This window comes from Caretta caretta, chromosome 19 (assembly GCF_965140235.1).
Source record: "Caretta caretta isolate rCarCar2 chromosome 19, rCarCar1.hap1, whole genome shotgun sequence".
NCBI lineage: Eukaryota > Metazoa > Chordata > Testudines > Cheloniidae > Caretta > Caretta caretta.
The window spans coordinates 16972690-16990178 of record NC_134224.1 but is presented as its reverse complement, the minus strand read 5'-3'; the positions used below and the strand labels follow the sequence as shown (position 1 = coordinate 16990178).

Here is a 17489-nt window from a genome sequence, read left to right as displayed (position 1 = left end):
TAGATTGGATATTAGGAAAAACTTTTTCACTAAGAGGGTGGTGAAACACTGGAATGCGTTACCTAGGGAGGTGGTAGAATCTCCTTCCTTAGAGGTTTTTAAGGTCAGGCTTGACAAAGCCCTGGCTGGGATGACTTAACTGGGAATTGGTCCTGCTTCAAGCAGGGGGTTGGACTAGATGACCTTCTGGGGTCCCTTCCAACCCTTATATTCTATGATTCTATGATCTCAATCACTGCATCCGATGAAGTGAGCTGTAGCTCACGAAAGCTTATGCTGAAATAAATTGGTTAGTCTCTAAGGTGCCACAAGTCCTCTTTTTCTTTTTGCGGATACAGACTAACATGGCTGCTACTCTGAAATCTAAGTTAAGAAAGAGAAGGTTAAGGGGTGATTTGATTATTGTCTATAGGTACCTACATGGGGAACAAATATTTGATAAAGGGCTATTCAATCTAGAATAGAAAGGTCTAACATGATCTAATGGCTGGCAGCTGAAGCTAGATAAATGCAGACGGGAAATAAGGCATATGTTTTAACAGTGAGAGTAGTGAGTCATTTGAACAACTTACCAAAGGTGGTAGATTGTCCATCACTCCATCTTGAGATCAGACGAGATGATCAGAATGGTCCTTTGTGGCCTTGAATCTGAGCCCTATTCAGCCCCAATTGGCTCTCTGTACACAAGCCTAGGAGATGCTCCATCCTTTTCCTCTCATATCCTCGCAAACCCCCTCCTTCATCGGCCTCAGATCTCAGCTCTGTTACCCATTGGTGGCTCCAAGTCCCCAGTCCCCTGCACCATTCATGTGAAGAGGGCTGTGATTTTCCTGGTTTCTATTAGCAACAGTTCTGAATGGGAAATCCAGACCCTTCTCATAGTGCTTTAGTGACACAAAAAGCAGAAGGACCAAGTGCTTTGGAAGCACTGAGCGAGGCCTTCTGGGAATAGTTCATGGTGCAGGAATGTTGCCTGTCAGAGCACACACTAAGATAGGTTTCATTTCCCCCTTACAAACAGGAAAACAGATCAACTATGGGAGCGTGCTCTAGTTTTATTGGGATTTTCCTCTCCCGAGTAATGAGAGAACCATGGAATGTTGTGATACTTTCAACACCGTTGTAAAAGACAGCACTAGCATCCTGAGGATGAATAAGTCTGGGGGTCTTCGGTACTGGGATGATGTAGGAGATGATGAGTTCTGAACTTTATTCCTAACTTGCCAAGTGACCTTAGTATAGTCACTTAGCCTGGCCTGAGTCATTATCTTCTCTGTAAGAAGATGATTTACCACTGAACCAGTTTACTATGGTAAAAACACCAGAGACTGATGTACACTCTCACTGCTACCACAGCAACAGTGGGAGCATGTCAGAAATAGCTCAGTGCAGATGCAGCTGCAGGGGTTGTGAATATATTTCATTATTGTTTGTAAAGTGCTTTGCAATCCAGGGAGGAGCGACACTATCATGCCGCGTAACGGGGAAGAAGGCTGTGTCAGGATCCTAACAAGGGCCGTCAGGACCAAGGGTCAGAGCAGGGTCAAACCTGAGGCTGGAAGTAGCAGAGGAGTTCATAGTCAGGTTCCAGAACAGGGTCAATATCAGGGTCCAAGTCAGGTTTCAGGGTCTGGGTCAGAAGACGAAATCCAAATCAAGCCAAGGGAAAGACAGCCGTTCAAGAGCAGGGAGCAGAAACGGCCATAACAATGACAGAAGATGCACACTGTTTCCCAGACACTTCACAGAATGCCTTTGGGTTTATATAGGGAGGGGAACCAATCAGGAGCCATGAGGCTGCTGCCCGTCAGACCCCTTGAGGTGTGACTTACCATGGCCTGGGTCCACAGTCCCATTCTGATTATAAAGGTGCCTAGCAGCTGTCACTAAAACTCATTCATTTCCCCTATTGTAATATGGTCAGCTGGTGAGTCTCACAGTATTTGGTGTTTTTCTTAAAGCCCCAGCTCCTGGAGTCAGGTGACTGTGAGAATCTCATCTTTTGTTAAAAAATAGTCAATGTCTAGCTCTCGCTGCTGTGGAATACCTGGAACATGTCAGAACCCTGAAGGCAAGTACAAAGAAACCCACAATTTTTTAATTTCCTGGTTTTTAAGCCAATCTCATGATTTTTGGGGTCTGACATGATCTTTGAAAGTTTGAACGGGCAATACTACATTGCAACATGTCACCTACTGCTCCACACTGGACCCCATGTGGGATATAATTAAACAATTACAGAGCTGGACACACCAACTCAAAGGGATACCAGACGCTGCCAGAACAACAGATGTAAACCCTGCAGACATATCTCCACTGCTATGATGACCAGTATTCCCCACAAAACACAAGATCCATGGGTCCTACACATGCCTATCACAACAAAAGGTGTACCTCCTCCAGTGCATCAAATGCCCCAATAGAAACTATGTGGGTGAAACTGGACAGTGAACTCACATAGGAAAATGGTAAGAGACAAAAACACCCTATTACCTGTGAGCAAACACTTTTCACAGAGCAATCACTCCACATCTGATCTTTCAAGACTTGCCCTCAAAGGAAACCTGCACAACACCTTCAAAAGGCAAGCCTGGGAACTTCAATTCATAACTCGCCTAGACACCAAAAACCATGGACTCCTTCAGGCCTGTCTGCAAAGGCCTGTATTTCAAGAATTTAGGTGTATTCTTATCACTTGGCTAGTTATAGAGATGTAAAAGAATCAAAATCACTGTCTGCCGGTGTAAGGGCCTTCTCTTACTGTGACAGTCTGAGGCCCTGTTCTTAGGCTAAGGCCTTTGGCTAAGCAGCAGAGGCAGCCATAAACTGGGAAGCGAACGGTCACATCCTCGCATTCCAAACTAGTCACACTGAAATAAGGTGCTACTGGGCTCTGAGGCACTATCAGGACAGGATTGTGATTCCTATCACCTCCAGAGAAAGGGAAGTGCCTAGAAAATGTAAAAGGAAACTTAGTTTGATAGCATCCTGTCTGGTAAGAACTCACTTATCAATAGCTGGGATGTGGAATCCTCACTTCTGTATTGTTTTGTCATTATAGTTCCCACTTTGCTGTTGTTTGTCTGTATAATCTCTGTCTGGTTCTGTGATTGTTTCTGTCTGCTGTATAATTAATTTTGCTGGGTGTAAACTAATTAAGGTGGTGGGATATAGTTGGGTACATAATCATGTTACAGTATGTTAGGATTGGTTAGTTAAATTTCAGGAAAATGATTGGTTAAGGTATAGCAAAGCAGAACTCAAGTTTTACTATATAGTCTGCAGTCAATCAGGAAGTAGGTGGGGGGGGTGGGCATGTGGGTGAGGAAAATGGGAACAGGGAATGGGGGTAAGGAAATTGGAATCATGTTTTGCTAAAGGGGGAGATGGGAACAGGGAATGGGAGTGGGGAAACTGGAATCCTGTTTGGCTAAGGGCAGGAATGGGAACAGGGACACAGGTGTAAGGCTCTGTGGTGTCAGAGCTGGGAAGGAGGATACTAAGGAAGGAAACTGGAATCATGCTTGCTGGAAGTTCACCCCAATAAACATCGAATTGTTTGCACCTTTGGACTTCGGGTATTGTTGCTCTCTGTTCATGCGAGAAGAACCAGGGAAGGAAGTGGGTGAAGAAATAAGCCCCCTAACACTTGCCCTCAAAGGAAACCTGCACAACACCTTCAAAAGGCAAGCCTGGGAACTTCAATTCATAACTCGCCTAGACACCAAAAACCATGGACTCCACAGGGACATTGGTGTTTATGGCTCATTACAACACTTTGTAACACACGCACACTACACTGCCTGCTACCCGTAATTGCCCACTCCAACCCCGTTAAGTATAAACCATCTACCTTCCACCCATATCATGTATTACTTTTGTGGTTACCCAACTTCTGTTTAGCTCAGACAATGATTTCCTTCTGCACCTGAAGAAGAGCTCTGTGGAGCTCGAAAGCTTGTACCTTTCACCGACAGAAGCTGATTAAATAAAAGATATTACCTCACCTACCTTGTCTCTTGCAGCATTTGTCATTCACAATTTGTGCCTTTAAAAGGTCCAGATGTGCGAGGAGATAGGTACCATTTCTTGAACATTGTAGTACGAAACCAGGCATCAAGGGGGCTAGGGGCACTGCTGGGCAGAAACTATACGGTAAAGCAGACACACACACATGGTTGATTTAGGGATTACACTCTTTTTCTGATTCTAATAAAATTTGTGGGAAGTCAGTGATAAAACAAGGAGTATAACTGAGAACTCCCAAGTCCCAGGCCAGCACCTTCACCTTCTTCTCCCCGTAGTGTGTCGCCCGCATTGCTTGCACAGTGGAAGTGTTGCTAAGCAGACATGCTCACCTCAAGCGCATACCCACCAAAGATGGGAAGAACCTCCATGGACTAACAGCATGGCCAACCTGAAGCATTCAAAAATCACGAGTCAGGCCCCCTACACCAAAAATCCGTGAGATTGGCTTAACAATCATGTGATTATGGTTTTTTTTTTAAAAAAATACATTTTCCATTCTGTTTCTTGGCCTTCTGGTTCCTGAGCCTTTAGGATGTACTCAGGTCACGCTGCCAAGTGTTTCGCTGCAACCAAGAGGATTAGCCCTCCACATATTTCTTCAAGCACCTTCTTGCACTCCTTCATGTCTCTGTCAGCCCACATTTTCATACTGAGCGAGCCCTGAATGCTCTTGGATAGCAGCAGCCAGTGGCGCCAATCAGGGAGGCCAGGGAATGGGGGGAGGACGGGAGAGGAGAGGAGAGGGGAGGGGGCAAAATGCTCTCTCCAAGGTCTTTAGACTTGCTTCAAGTCTCATAGGCCGTGGCACTGGTGAGGAGGGCAGCCTGGCTCAGCCACTTTTAAGTGGGCGGGGACGTATGCAAGTACATCCCCTACATGGCTGTCTGCTTGCCCATGCCAAGCTTCCCTGTCCTGGAAGGCTCTGCCAGCTCCCCCTTGCTGGAGCCTTTCCCCACACTAGGGAAGGACTCCGGCAGCGGGAAGCTGCAGAAACCTTTCCCTGCTGCCAGAGGCTTTCACTGACATGTGTAGCCACATGCCGCAGTGTGACCTCAGCCTGCTCGTCACTGCAGTGAGTAGCTACGTGTAAATTACACGCCCCCGCCAGCGCTGTGCAGTGGAGACGTAGCCTCGGTGTCTCTCTCTGTCAGAGGCTGCTACAGCTACTGCTGCCTGGTTAGCCCCTTTCTTCGAGGCTGCGGTCTTTAGCAGTTCACGGTCCATTTGAGCCTAGGCTTGGACCTGGGGAAAGTAACCCTGCCAGCCTGGCTGGGACAAGGCAGATGAGCATTTCCCATTTAATAGTCCCCCCTCCATTGCTCTCTTAAGGACCCTGTCATGCTGGGTATTTTCGCTGGGGGGTATTTTGGGGGTATTTTGCTGATCTCTGTCTTTGTTTCATTTCCTGTTTGTTCCCCCCGCTACCCCCACAGAGCCTCTTTTGATGTAACTCCATGCAGACCTACAACATAATGCCAAGCAGGCAAACTGAGCCACATACAATATTCATAGAGAAGAATATCGCTCACGCCCTCATTCCCCACGCAGGCTTCTCCTAGCAGCACCATTGAGCTGGGCCTTAAGCTAGGATGAAGCTGAGAAGAGAGCTATTGAGGATTTTACGATAAATATCTTCCCAGCGGGGGTCGTGCGAGAGTAGAACGCCATATGGGAATTTAGAGCAGTGCACCTCAGGAGGTGCATGATGCGAGAGAAGAGTAGGCATGCCGGAAAGAAGAAAGCCTGAACGTTGCACTGTCTTGGCTTTCTCTTCCTGTTCTTACACTTGGACTGGCTGGAGGGGCTCATTCAGTGCTGTGGCCACAAAGCAGAGGGGCCAAGGACTCCAGGTTTCAGTCCTCATTTCACCTACAGTTTGCTGAGGCTGTGTTTTGGCTGCAGTGTCTGATACAGGAGCTCCTTGTTCTCCAGAACTGAGGGGTCAGCTGCTAGGTGGTTGTAGGAGGTACAGTAATCATTAGTGGGAGAAGGATACCAAGTCACCTTAATACTTGAGTGATTCAAAAGACCCAAGGAAATGTTAGCGTCTCAGTGAGCAGTGTTGATTTAGTGTCATAACAGCCCTTCCTTCACATGCTGATTGGTAACCAAGTTTCCCAGGAGGCCCTGAGCTGTAATATCAGCCAGGAGTCTTCATATTTTGACAATACGTTTGGCTTCACAGGGGAGGAAATGTCTAGTCTCTGTGTCTAGAAAATAAAGACTCGGAGGGTTCAGGCATGTTGTGGGACACCTGATTAATTTGAGCCACTCTGGAGATTCATGTAAACCAAATTGGTTCCAGGTTTGAGAGATTACCAGGGTTTAGCTGCAGCTTTCCTCAGACAGCCCTGGCTGCCTTTAGAGTGTCTCTGTTTTTAAGCACTGGCAAAACTGTTCTTTGAAGGAGAAAATGACTTCTCCATCCACTGAGCTGGCAGGGTAGCTGGAACAAACTCTGCTGCCCCACGGGCTCCATCCTGCACGACCACAAAGGAAAATAACAGGTGTCCCTGGGCTAATGGAGGGTCCAATCCTTCTGCAATCCTGACTGACACATATAGTTAGGTGCCTAAGTCCCATTGACAGTGATATAGCTAAATACTTCTGAGGATCTGCACCATAGCCCTAGCTCTCACTAGACCCATTGGAGTCAGTGGGATTACCTGGGGGAGTGGGGACCAGATTGAATCACTGGACCCACACGTACTGCCGGCTGTGGCATGGATCCTGCGTGGGGCTGTGCAGGTGAGCTGGGCATAGGGAGAGCACAGTGAGCATCCAGATACTGAAACCGAGGCATGTCCCTGCATAAGCCCCATAAACCCCAGGCTGTTGGAGCCCAGAAATGATTCCCAAACATATCATAGAATCATAGAATATCAGGGTTGGAAGGGACCTCAGGAGGTCATCTAGTCCAACCCCCTGCTCAAAGCAGGACCAATCCCCAAGATATGTGAACCCTGCACTTACCTGCTGCCTCTGACCTCATGAATCCAAGTCTTCTCTGTAGTAATAATGACCCCTAGCTCTTACATAGCACTTTTTGTCAGTAGAGCTCAAAGCACTTTACCACGGAGGTCAGTATTATCCCTATTTTACAGCTGGAGAAAAGAACTTGTCCAAGGTCACCCAGCAAGCCCATGGCACAGCCTGGAACATGTCTCCTGAGTCCCAGTACAGTGCACTATCTACTAGGCAAAACTACCTCCCTATAAATGGAACTTCTAGGGAAGACTCTGCAGGACAACCAACCTCTGTTCTCCCCCCACCACTACCCCCAAACGGGTCCAGTCATCACTACGTGCCCCCAAAATACAGGGCACGTGAGCCATCTGGGTTAATGCTGGAGGTGCAGAACAGGTGAGGAATACATGGGAGGAGGAGTACTTCCAGCGAAGTGGGGTAGGCTTCCAAGGTGAGGAGTGAGAAACCCCCTTACCTCCCCCTCCCAAATAAATTACTTGCATATAGGAACTGCCAAACCGTCCCGCCCCATCCCTCAGCATTTTTGTCCAGAGTAGCCAACATTAGGGCCAATGCATTTGTAAGCAGAGTCAAGATGAGCTCCACCCTGACATCTGGTGGTGAGGTGTGGCAAGTTGTGGAAAAGAACTTCAGGGTCTGATCTCATTTGCATAGGCACACCCACCCCGCCTAGAATGAGCCCATAGCTGCCCAAATGGTCACTTTGGCTGCTATGGGATCCCCAGTGTCTCTGTTACTGGGGCAGGAAGAATAAATTGTTATTACCCTGACTATGGGAACTGTGCTTGGAACTGTACTGGGCCTTTTGTTATGATGGAGGGACTCGCCATCAACTGAGCAGCACTCGCTAGGCAAAGGACATGGGTTCCAAAACTGTGAATTGAGAGAGGTTGGGGACAAGTATTAATACTTGGTGGTATGGGCCCCCTTAGTGAGGGCTTTACATAATAATTGCACTTCCTCCTTTCTCCACTGTGGAATATCAGAGCTAATTTTGATTTCATTAGAAGTCTAGTTACAGGCTGCTGAGCTCACTTTGGGCTAATGGTGCACCAGCACTGAGGCTCCCCTACTACAAGCTGAATTCACCTAAGAGCTGAAATCACTGAGTGTTGTGTTAAGTAGTGGGGGAGCCTGAAGATATATTGTGGAACAGTTTGCGGGATGGCTGGAGTGGCTTGTGGACAGGCTGGTGGAGCAGTTCATAGGACGGTGGGAGCTGCTTGTGGGATGCGGAGCGGAGCAGTTCATGGGATGGCGGGAACTGCTTGTGGGCTGCAGAGCTGAGCTGAGCGAAGCAGTTCGTGGGGCGGCTGGTGGGGCGGAGCGGAGCGAAGCAAAGGCCTATGGAGCTGTGGGGCGGTCAGCTTCAGATCATGGAAGGTGCCCCTTACCTCTCTCTCTCTTCCCCCTCCCCCCATCTCCACCCAGGTTGGGAGGTAAAGCTCTGCAGATAAACTTTTGAACTCTGGGGCTGCCCTGACCAGGGACAGAGACTTTTGGGCCACTGGACTTTTGGGACTTTGGGTGATTTGGGGTTGCTGGACTCAAGAACCAAAGGGAAAGGGGCACGCCCCAATTTGCTTGGGGTGGGTTTTTTTGCTCATGGGTTGTGTTATGAATCCTGTTGGTGGTGTTTCCCCAACATAATGCCACATTGTTTCTCTCTGTTATTAAAAGGCTTTTTGCCACACTCAGACTATGTGCTTGCGAGAGGGGAAGTATTGCCTCTTGGAGGCGCCCAGCGGGGGTGGTATATATTTGTCCCAGGTCACTGGGTGGGGGCTCGAGCCAGTTTGCATTGTGTTATTGGAATGGACCCCCTAGATATTGAACCCGGTCCTTGTTGCTGCCAACTCTGATGGGCAGAAGGGTTACACATTTATGCATTCAGAAAGCAATGATCTGGGGAGCTAATCATTCCTGAAATGGACTCTTACAGTTAGATAAGCAGCAGCTGGCTTCCCTGGTTGATACCCCCTGGGTTGCATGGCCTCGGGCAAAAAAGATCTATATCTCTATAAACATACCATCTTGTCTCCTAGCTCCCCTTGCACTAACCTGCCGACTGGCCCAGTCAGAATGTTCATGCATGACCGGGGGAGACCAAAGTGCGCCCTAATTCCACTTATCTAGCCAGGCAGGGTCTGGCTGCAGTGTGGCAGGCAGTCAGCCTCCCAGCAGGGTAGACAGACGTGCACTTGCGTGACTCGAAGTAACACACTAAAAATACCAGTGTGGCCCTGGCGTTGGGTGGTGGCTTGGGCGACTCCTCCCCCACTGGCAGTTTGACTAGACAGAAGGGTTGATGTTCAGGCCCAAAGGCCTCTCTTAATCTCCCTGGCTGACAGCTGTGTCTGGCACTCTGCCTCGCAAGCCAATTACAGCTGGATCGAACCCTAAAACTTCATAACTTGGCTACCCTACAGCTAAGGCGGGGGAGGGCTACGATACACGCCTCCAAGAGCAGAAGGGCAGCAAAGCCCAGGAGGGGGAAAGCCTGTCTGGGGTGGTCTGAGGAGCACTGACTCCGTGTGACGACATAAAAATGAGCGATGGGACGTCAAGGAGGAGTTCTGAAGCAAACAGCCGATCTGACTGTGAAACAGTTTCCCACAGATGGGTTACACAGAGGCTTAAACAAAGCCTTTGGCAAGGATCTGTGGGAATCAATCCGGCCTTGGCAAGGGGGAACGTGGTGATTTTCTTGTGCTATGCACAGTCTCACCAGCAACTGAACTGGGGGTGGAGGGGAGAGCAGGCCTCTACGGTGGAAGCTGCATGCCCTGGTTGGGTTCCTCTGGAGAGCCTGCTCTGCAGAGCCCTCAGCAACAGCGCCAACAAAGGGCCTCACGGGGCAAGGCCTGCACGTAGACGTACCTTTGAAGTCAGCAGGAGCAGGCATTAGGTTCTAGCAGATGCAGCCCCCTGCTTAAATTCTCCCTGGTGGGAACAGGCTGTGCCCAAGGGCTGTGACAGACAAGTTACAGGCTTTTTTTTCTGAAGAAGGAAATATTGGGTGGGTGGGTGAGAAACTTGCGGCTGATTGATGGGCTCCGAACAACGTGTATGGTTTTGGAAGGGGGAAATAATTTACTTAAGTTAAAAAAAATCTGTACTATTTCCAAAGGCCCCTAGAGCATTGGATGGACACATTTTAAAAATCAAAGCCAATAAATATTCATGTGGAGTTTATCCTGTTCAGTCTATGGCTGCCACTGAAATAGAGTGGAATCCTGGCCCCACTGAATTTGCCATTAACTCCCATAGGGTCCGGATTTCACCCTAGCATTTACCACGCTGCAGCATGTCCTCCATTTTGAGTAGGAAACACTGGAAAAGACAACTGCGAAGTTGCTCTGCCTCAGCGGGCTAGCTGCTGTGGGGTTTTCAGTAGCAATCTCTTTGGCCTGTGTGTACGGCAATGCACGGCCCTTTATCCAGAATTTGGCTCCGTGATTCTGAAGCCCAAGTCTATGAATGGATAAAAGCAAAAAATTAAGAACTGCCAGTCACGTAAGTAGTGATATGTTGGGACTTTAAAATTTATTCCAACATGCTATTTTTTTAAAAATATGCTCAGACTGAGCGGACAGCCTCGAGCGGTAGTAAAGGCAATAGCATACTCGTAAAAACGTCTCATTCACAGTACAGATGTCATTTACAACAAGGGTCACAAACATCAAATACTGAGTATTTTTTCCTTTTGTTTTTTCTTCTCACTTTTTACATCAGACTCTGTGCTTTTTACCTGCATTTTTTTCCCCGTTTTTTTTTTTTGTTTTTTTTTGCACTGATATAACCATACAGACATTGCAAGATGCAAATGTAGAAACTGGAGTTAAAATAAAATTACAGGCAAAACTACCAAATTACATTGTACACTGTACATATTTACAGTACCTTTTTTGGAATGTATTGCCATTTTTAAGAACATATAGAAACTTTCTACAGACTATTCCACTTACAGAATACATACATCTTTTAGAAAAAAAGGCAAATATGTATCTTACATGAGACCATGTATATTAAATTTGCGTACACATTATTATTATTTTTTACATTACATTTACTAAAGTGATCTTAAGTGCCATCATAGTTCAGTAATGAAAACAAATTGGTTTTATGCCATCAGGACTGATTCTTTTTGTGTGTGTGTGTGTGTGTAAATAATTTACAATATTTTTATTTGTAAATACTGTGCAATAGATGGAAATTTTTTTTAAAAAGAAGAAACACATGATGAAACCAAGTCAGGAAATGAAAAAGAATGGTGTAAGAACAAGTAAAAGGGCTAGATCAAATTGTACACACAATTCGAGTAAAAATAGTTATAATTACACAGTTTTGTGTGTCAATGTATTTTGTTTAGATACTATTTTTGAGGATCAAAAGGAAAAACAAATTAGAAGGGACAAAAGGAATTAATTAAAACTAATTTTTTGGTGGCTTTTCAAGAAGGGGTAGAGGGAAATTAAATACAAATATATGACCAAATTATCGAGTCTTGATGCCTAAAATTTGGCTCCTCTGGCAGGAAAGTCAAAGGCAAGTAGGGCTCTGAGATGCTGAAATACCTTTGAGGATCTGGGTCAAACTCTCATTGAAATTAATGGGAGTTAGGCCCCAAAATACCTTTGAGGATCAGGACCTTTACTCCTATTAACTTTTAGTGGATGTTATGAGGCCTAACTACTATTTGAGTCTGTGACAATCTTCTCCTACACCCAGATTTGGCACCTCAGTAGAGGTGGTCTGATTACTAGAGCTGCTGAATACCTGCAACTCCTGTTGATTTCAGCAGGATTTATGAGCGCTCAGCATTGCTGAATAGCAGATCCCTTTTACCTAGGTGTCTAACTATGGCTTTAGGAGCCTAACTTCAATGACCCATGTCTGAAAATGTTGCCCTGTAATAACAGGTGATGAAACACATCCCCCAGTCGTAACCAATAAAGCCACAGCTACTGCATCACTAGGTTTAAGAGTTTCCTGTTGTACTTCTTGGGTATCTAGCAAGAAACTGACAACTTGTAAATAATTTGGGCTGACAATGATCTGCTGCAAGGCTGCAGGATGTGTCTGGGAACAGACACTGATAGGGCTCAATCCTGAAAGACGCTGAGCACTCCATCCCTGATCCAGGAAAGAAGTTCAATATGTCCTTTAACTTTAAGCACACTGAAGTAAATATGACTATGCGCATGCTTAACATTAAGCACATGCTTAAGTGCTTTGCTTTATTGGATCAAGGCAGAGTGCTCAATACATTGCATGACTGAGTCTACTGAGAACAGAGAGAGTCAAATTGTTTCATAAGGTGGGTCTTTCACTGACAGATTCTCTCATGGACACATCCATACCCGTTTGCCATTGAGTAGCACCCCCAGCAATGGCTTACATGGAAAGGGAACATTAGGGGAACATTCAGCAGCTAGATAAAAGGATAACTGGATCCACATGAAAAGCCAGCTCTCTGTAGGTCAACATCCAGCACTCCACAGATCACTGGTGCTTCCTGGACCACAGCCAGGAACCTCTGGCATAGATGAAATTCTGGAACTTTTCAAAAAATTATTTTTTCCACCTGTTTTTTAACTTGTTATTTGTATTATTCATCTCTTTTGTAGCATGGGATACAAAGTGCTTGTGCACATATTAACTGATTCCTCCCCTCCAAACCTTCGGAAGGTAAATCAGGATTTATTCTCCCCTATTTACAAATGGAGGAATAGACACAAAGAGCCACAGTAAGAGTTCAAAACTGCAAACACTTACTAGCGAGCATAGCACGTACGCCTGTGACTAAGCCAAGGAGTGCACAAGGTTAAACAGTGCAATGCTCGGTAATAAATGTTTACAGGACTGGCACCTGATGTAAATAGGTGAAAATCCACTTAAATAAATGGCGTTGCACCAGTTTAAACCTTGTCAGAATATGATCCAGAGGAGTTGAGTGATTTGCTCAAGGTCACACTGTGATTTAATGGCAGAGCTGGGCTTAGCGTTTGGGTATTCCTGTCCTCTAAGCCTGTGCTCAGACCAAGAGACCATCATGCTTTAGTGGGGGGCACTGTTTCCCTTGGAGTCAAACTAACATGATCATTTTGCTCATACATATCAATGCTGTTTTTCTTTTTCTGATCCTATGTGGCTAATTCTGACCTGCCATAGGTACCTGCTGAACACAGTAGAGGGCGCCATGAGGCAGAATTCCACCCAATCCTAGCTTCTCCCCGAAAACTACAGGAGATTTGTCACAATGGGAATCCAGGCCAGGCCTGAGGGCTGGGAATTTCTGCCTGTACTCCCATAGAGTTTACAGTGGTGCCTGCGTTCATACATGCACATTCACCCACAGAGAGTACAGATTACTCCTGCACATGATTGGCATGTTATGTGAATGGGACCAAAGCTTGGCAGGATATGGGTGCACCTTAACACTGCGGGAATTGTGGTTTTCCCTCAGAAGTGACAGGAAAAAAACCAAGCTCTTTCCAATGTGCTGACATGTCAAGGGTTAAAATATGGTTAGAAAATAAAGCCAAGCAAATTTGATCTAGCCCAAAGTTAACGTCATATGCACTCAGTGTAACCAGGTGCTGTGTACAACCACTGCATTATTTCTCTTTATGTACAATTTCAATTATAAAAAAACAATTAAATACATAAAGCTACCTTGAAATAATGTTAAGAATGTGACAAGGGGAAAGAAAAGAGAGAACCAGCCATAGCCAGGAAATTCAAAGCTGTACTCATTATGGAGGGAAGGGATGGGTTCAAATGATGCTCACGCCCAGGCCCTGATTCCGTAGTCCATCGCTGCTCATCACAGCATTTAAACATGTGCTTAATTCCCATTAAAATGAATGGGACGTAACCATGTTTTCCTGAACAGAGGTGGTTTGCTGAGTTGGGCCATGAGCCACAATCCTGCAGTGAAATCTGCTTGGGTCTGACTGGAGGATTGAGGGGGTCAGAGTTATGCTGTGCGTGGATCGGGGGAAAGGAAAACTAGGTAAAAGTGCTAGTCAGGAATGAGGAGGTGGGGTCCAGTGAACTCTGAAATCTGGACACTGGTTTAGTTGGTGTCACAATCTTAATGTTATTTCCATCGGATCTTCTTTAGAATTTAATTCCCTTTATACCAAAAGAAAAAATATCACAGAAGTTTATTTAAAACACCCCATATTATTCACCCATCAGTCAGGAGCAGTTCATAGCTCATCAAGTCTGGCAAGGTAATATGTCCTCATTCAGGATTATATTTGATTTATTATTATTATTATTATTTTAAAAAGTGTATTATGTACCCGATAAACTGGGACAGTTCTGAAAGAAGAAAGAAATGGCCCATTGGTTAAATATTTCTATCTTTTTGTTTGTTTGTTTTCTTTTAAAAATGTGTTTGTACAGATTCCATTGATTGGAAAGCCCTCTGAAGCAGTAAAGAGCCTGCTGTCTATTAGGGGAAACATGTACTGAACGTGTGTATTTTAAAAAGTGTGTTAACACAACAGAGCAGAATGGCTCCATCACATCTCTCCATATTTGGTATCACATCTATTGGCAGTAGAGGCCAACGCTCTGCTAGAGATGGTCATATTTAAAAATATGCTATGAAAACAGTTACTATGCATGCATAACAGGCCAATTTTCATACATTATCCACTCAGTCATCAGAACCTCTGTTTATGAAATACCCAAAAGGCCCCTCCACACAATGGAGGCTAGGTGTTTGCAACATTTCATTTAAATAAGTAAATAAAATAAAATATGCCATGGAGCCAGTTGTGGGTTACAAAGCCATAGGTGTGCAAATAAAAGAGCACATGAGCTCTTCATTGCATCCCTATAACTTTTTCCTTAAAAAGGGCCGCATGGGAATTGTTTGGGAAGGCAAGGGCTGTAGAAATATAAATAAAGGTATGGCCAAAAGTTGTTTGCAAGGCTGAGACTTTATTTTCATTTTGAACCCAGGAGCGAATGGTGACAGGGGGCTTTGAAACCCCAGAAAACGGGGCATCGGGGTGACACAGGCAGGACCACTAGCAGACTGTGCCCTGTAAGAGCAGCCAGTCCTGGAATGTCACTATTAAAGCACGCCTAAGAATGGCCCTTTTACAAACCGTGAAACGCCATTCCCAGAACTGGTTCTACATTCGATACCTCCTTGTTTTCTTGCAGTTAAATATTTGAAGAACCCTTTTGTCGCTTTTAAAAAAAGTGCTTTTATGGGTTCTGCAGAAGGGAGGTGCGTTGAGATTTTTTTTTCTTTTTGGAGTGATGTTTGCATTCATTGCTAATGGGCCTTCCATTCTAAAATAAGTGCTAGTTTCATTTACAATTCAGGGTAAACACATTTTCAAATGTAAAGCAGTCGCAACTGTTTAAAGCACAAAGATAGGCAACCAGAGTGATGCAACAACAAAAAAAAAGCACTTTGCCAAGAATTAAATAAAGCAGGTAATAAATATGAATCATAAACTTCTGTACACAGGAGAAAGGGTTTGTTTTTTTAATCATTTAATCAATATTAAAAAAGATTTTTTGTTTTTGTTTTCAGTGCATCTTCTTCCCCCTTAAAATGCTTAACCTTTTCCTTTCTGCATCTCTCGAGCATATATGAACACACACCTAAATGGCAAAAAAGACAAGGTCTAACAAACCCCTTTCCAAAAAACTCTAAAAAAATATTCACAGCCTCAAACATTTTTGTACATTTCAAGCAACAAAAGGTAGAGAAAAAGGCACAAGTAACTGCATACATGTGGAGATAATACCAGACTGGGACAAAGAAAACCAAGAATCTTCCATGGGTTTGGTCATACACTAGAGTGCTTTGTATAGCGATGATTATAGTAAAGGAAATAGTGTTGAAAATGTCTGTTGATTTACACAGGAAGCCTAGAGGTGGAAGAGATAAATGGAGATTTAAGTACTTCCTGTATTCTCATCCACCTGCCTTTGAGCTTGACTGAACCGTGTGAGTTCTAAGTGCGGGCTGCTCTTCCTATGGGTTCCCCCTTGGTGACTTGGCTCTCCCGAGAGGTTCCTTCTCCTAACGGAGAACTGGTGGGAGTGTGAATGGCTCAATGAGGGCTCCGACAAGCAGCCGGTGCTGCTGCTTCTGTCCAACGTCTGTGCGGGGAAATCTGAGATGAAAGTGCAGGATGATTCAAAGTAAGTGCTTGAGCTGCCACATTGCTTCTTGCCCGTTTTTTTCAAGGGTTCTTCCCCGCTTGTTGAAGGCTTTGGAGAGTGCTCATAATTTGTGCTCGGACAGTCGGTGGGAGCTGAGCAGCCTTCTTGCTCTGAGTGGCTGGGCTCACCATACTTTTTTACCCTGTATTCCTCCTGTTCTGTCTTTTGCTGATGCTCACTAGTCCTCATTTTCTCTTCTAAGTAGCCGCTGCCTTTAAGCTGTGGGGACAGTGTGTATTTAGAAACCTTCGCAGCTAGGGATATGGATGAAGATTCTTGTGGGACCTGTGGTTCCTTGCCCCTTTCCTCAGCCTGGCTGGATTCTGTAAAGCTGCTGCTGCCATTGCCACCAGGTGAAAAATATCCTGCTTGCAGGGACACAACTGAATTGGGCATCAAACTGGGATGGGTACTTGGCCTGGCCTGGACCATCTGGATGCCCCCAATGGGAATCATAGGATATGGAGTCCTTGTTAGCTGCTGTGAATGCAGCGGAAGATGGCTGAAGACATTCTCTTCCCCTCGGCTCGGAGCATGGACACGTAGTTCATGGGATGCTTGCAAGGGTTTGGAGCAGACAGGCTGTGTGATGCCAGGTGAACATGCTGGGCTTCGAGGTTCTATCTTCTGCATTTAAGAGAGAAAAAAGAGCAGAGTGAGTGAGGGTTATAGCTCCTAGGATCATCACTCCACAGCACGAGCAACCACTGACTGGCTTTATTAACGTTCTATTGGAATGTAAAGGGGTGCGCAAACCTCAAAAGATATGCAGGTTCTGTTCAGAATAGAGAGCGGCCTGAGCCATGAAATTTGGTTCTGGACTCAACCATTTACAAAGGCTGGTGGGGTACAGATCTAGGGTTTTGATTCAGGCCCTCTCTATGTCAGAATCTTTCCCAAAGCTCCCCCATGAGTTTGAAACAGATCAACACCACCACAAGAAAGACTATTCTTCCTATATTCTAGTTCTTCTGCTTTTGCCTGGCACAGTGAAGAGCAGTAGAGTGACATTTTTTTAAAAAGAAACCTTAAACCCTAACAATTTCTAAGTACAAAGCTGCGTTTTGGACTGAGTTTGAGTTCTCAGGGATGGACAGGATCAGTTCTTGTTTTATAGGAACTAATTTGCATGACTCTATCAAGTTATTTTTTGCCTGTTCTTCACTCTGTCTCTAGGTTTCACATAGTTTTCTGACCTATGTCATGTCCAGAAATGTGGGTTACACAGAAATGGGTTACCAAGGGGATTATTACAGCTAACCACCACA

At 45.3% G+C, this 17489-nt stretch overlaps 1 protein-coding gene across 4 annotated transcripts in view; it reads right to left on the bottom strand.

Annotated features, from left to right (window-relative positions):
• Positions 1 to 10544: 10544 nt before the first annotated feature.
• Positions 10545 to 17489, bottom strand: part of HIVEP3 (HIVEP zinc finger 3) — a 414712-nt gene continuing 407767 nt past the window's right edge. For all 4 annotated transcript variants that reach the window (XM_048826161.2, XM_048826159.2, XM_048826162.2 and 1 more), the window contains one exon: positions 10545 to 16848. In XM_048826161.2, coding sequence (XP_048682118.2) covers positions 15952 to 16848 — 897 coding nt within the window. In that variant the 3' untranslated portion in view covers positions 10545 to 15951. The remainder of the gene's footprint in view (positions 16849 to 17489) is intronic.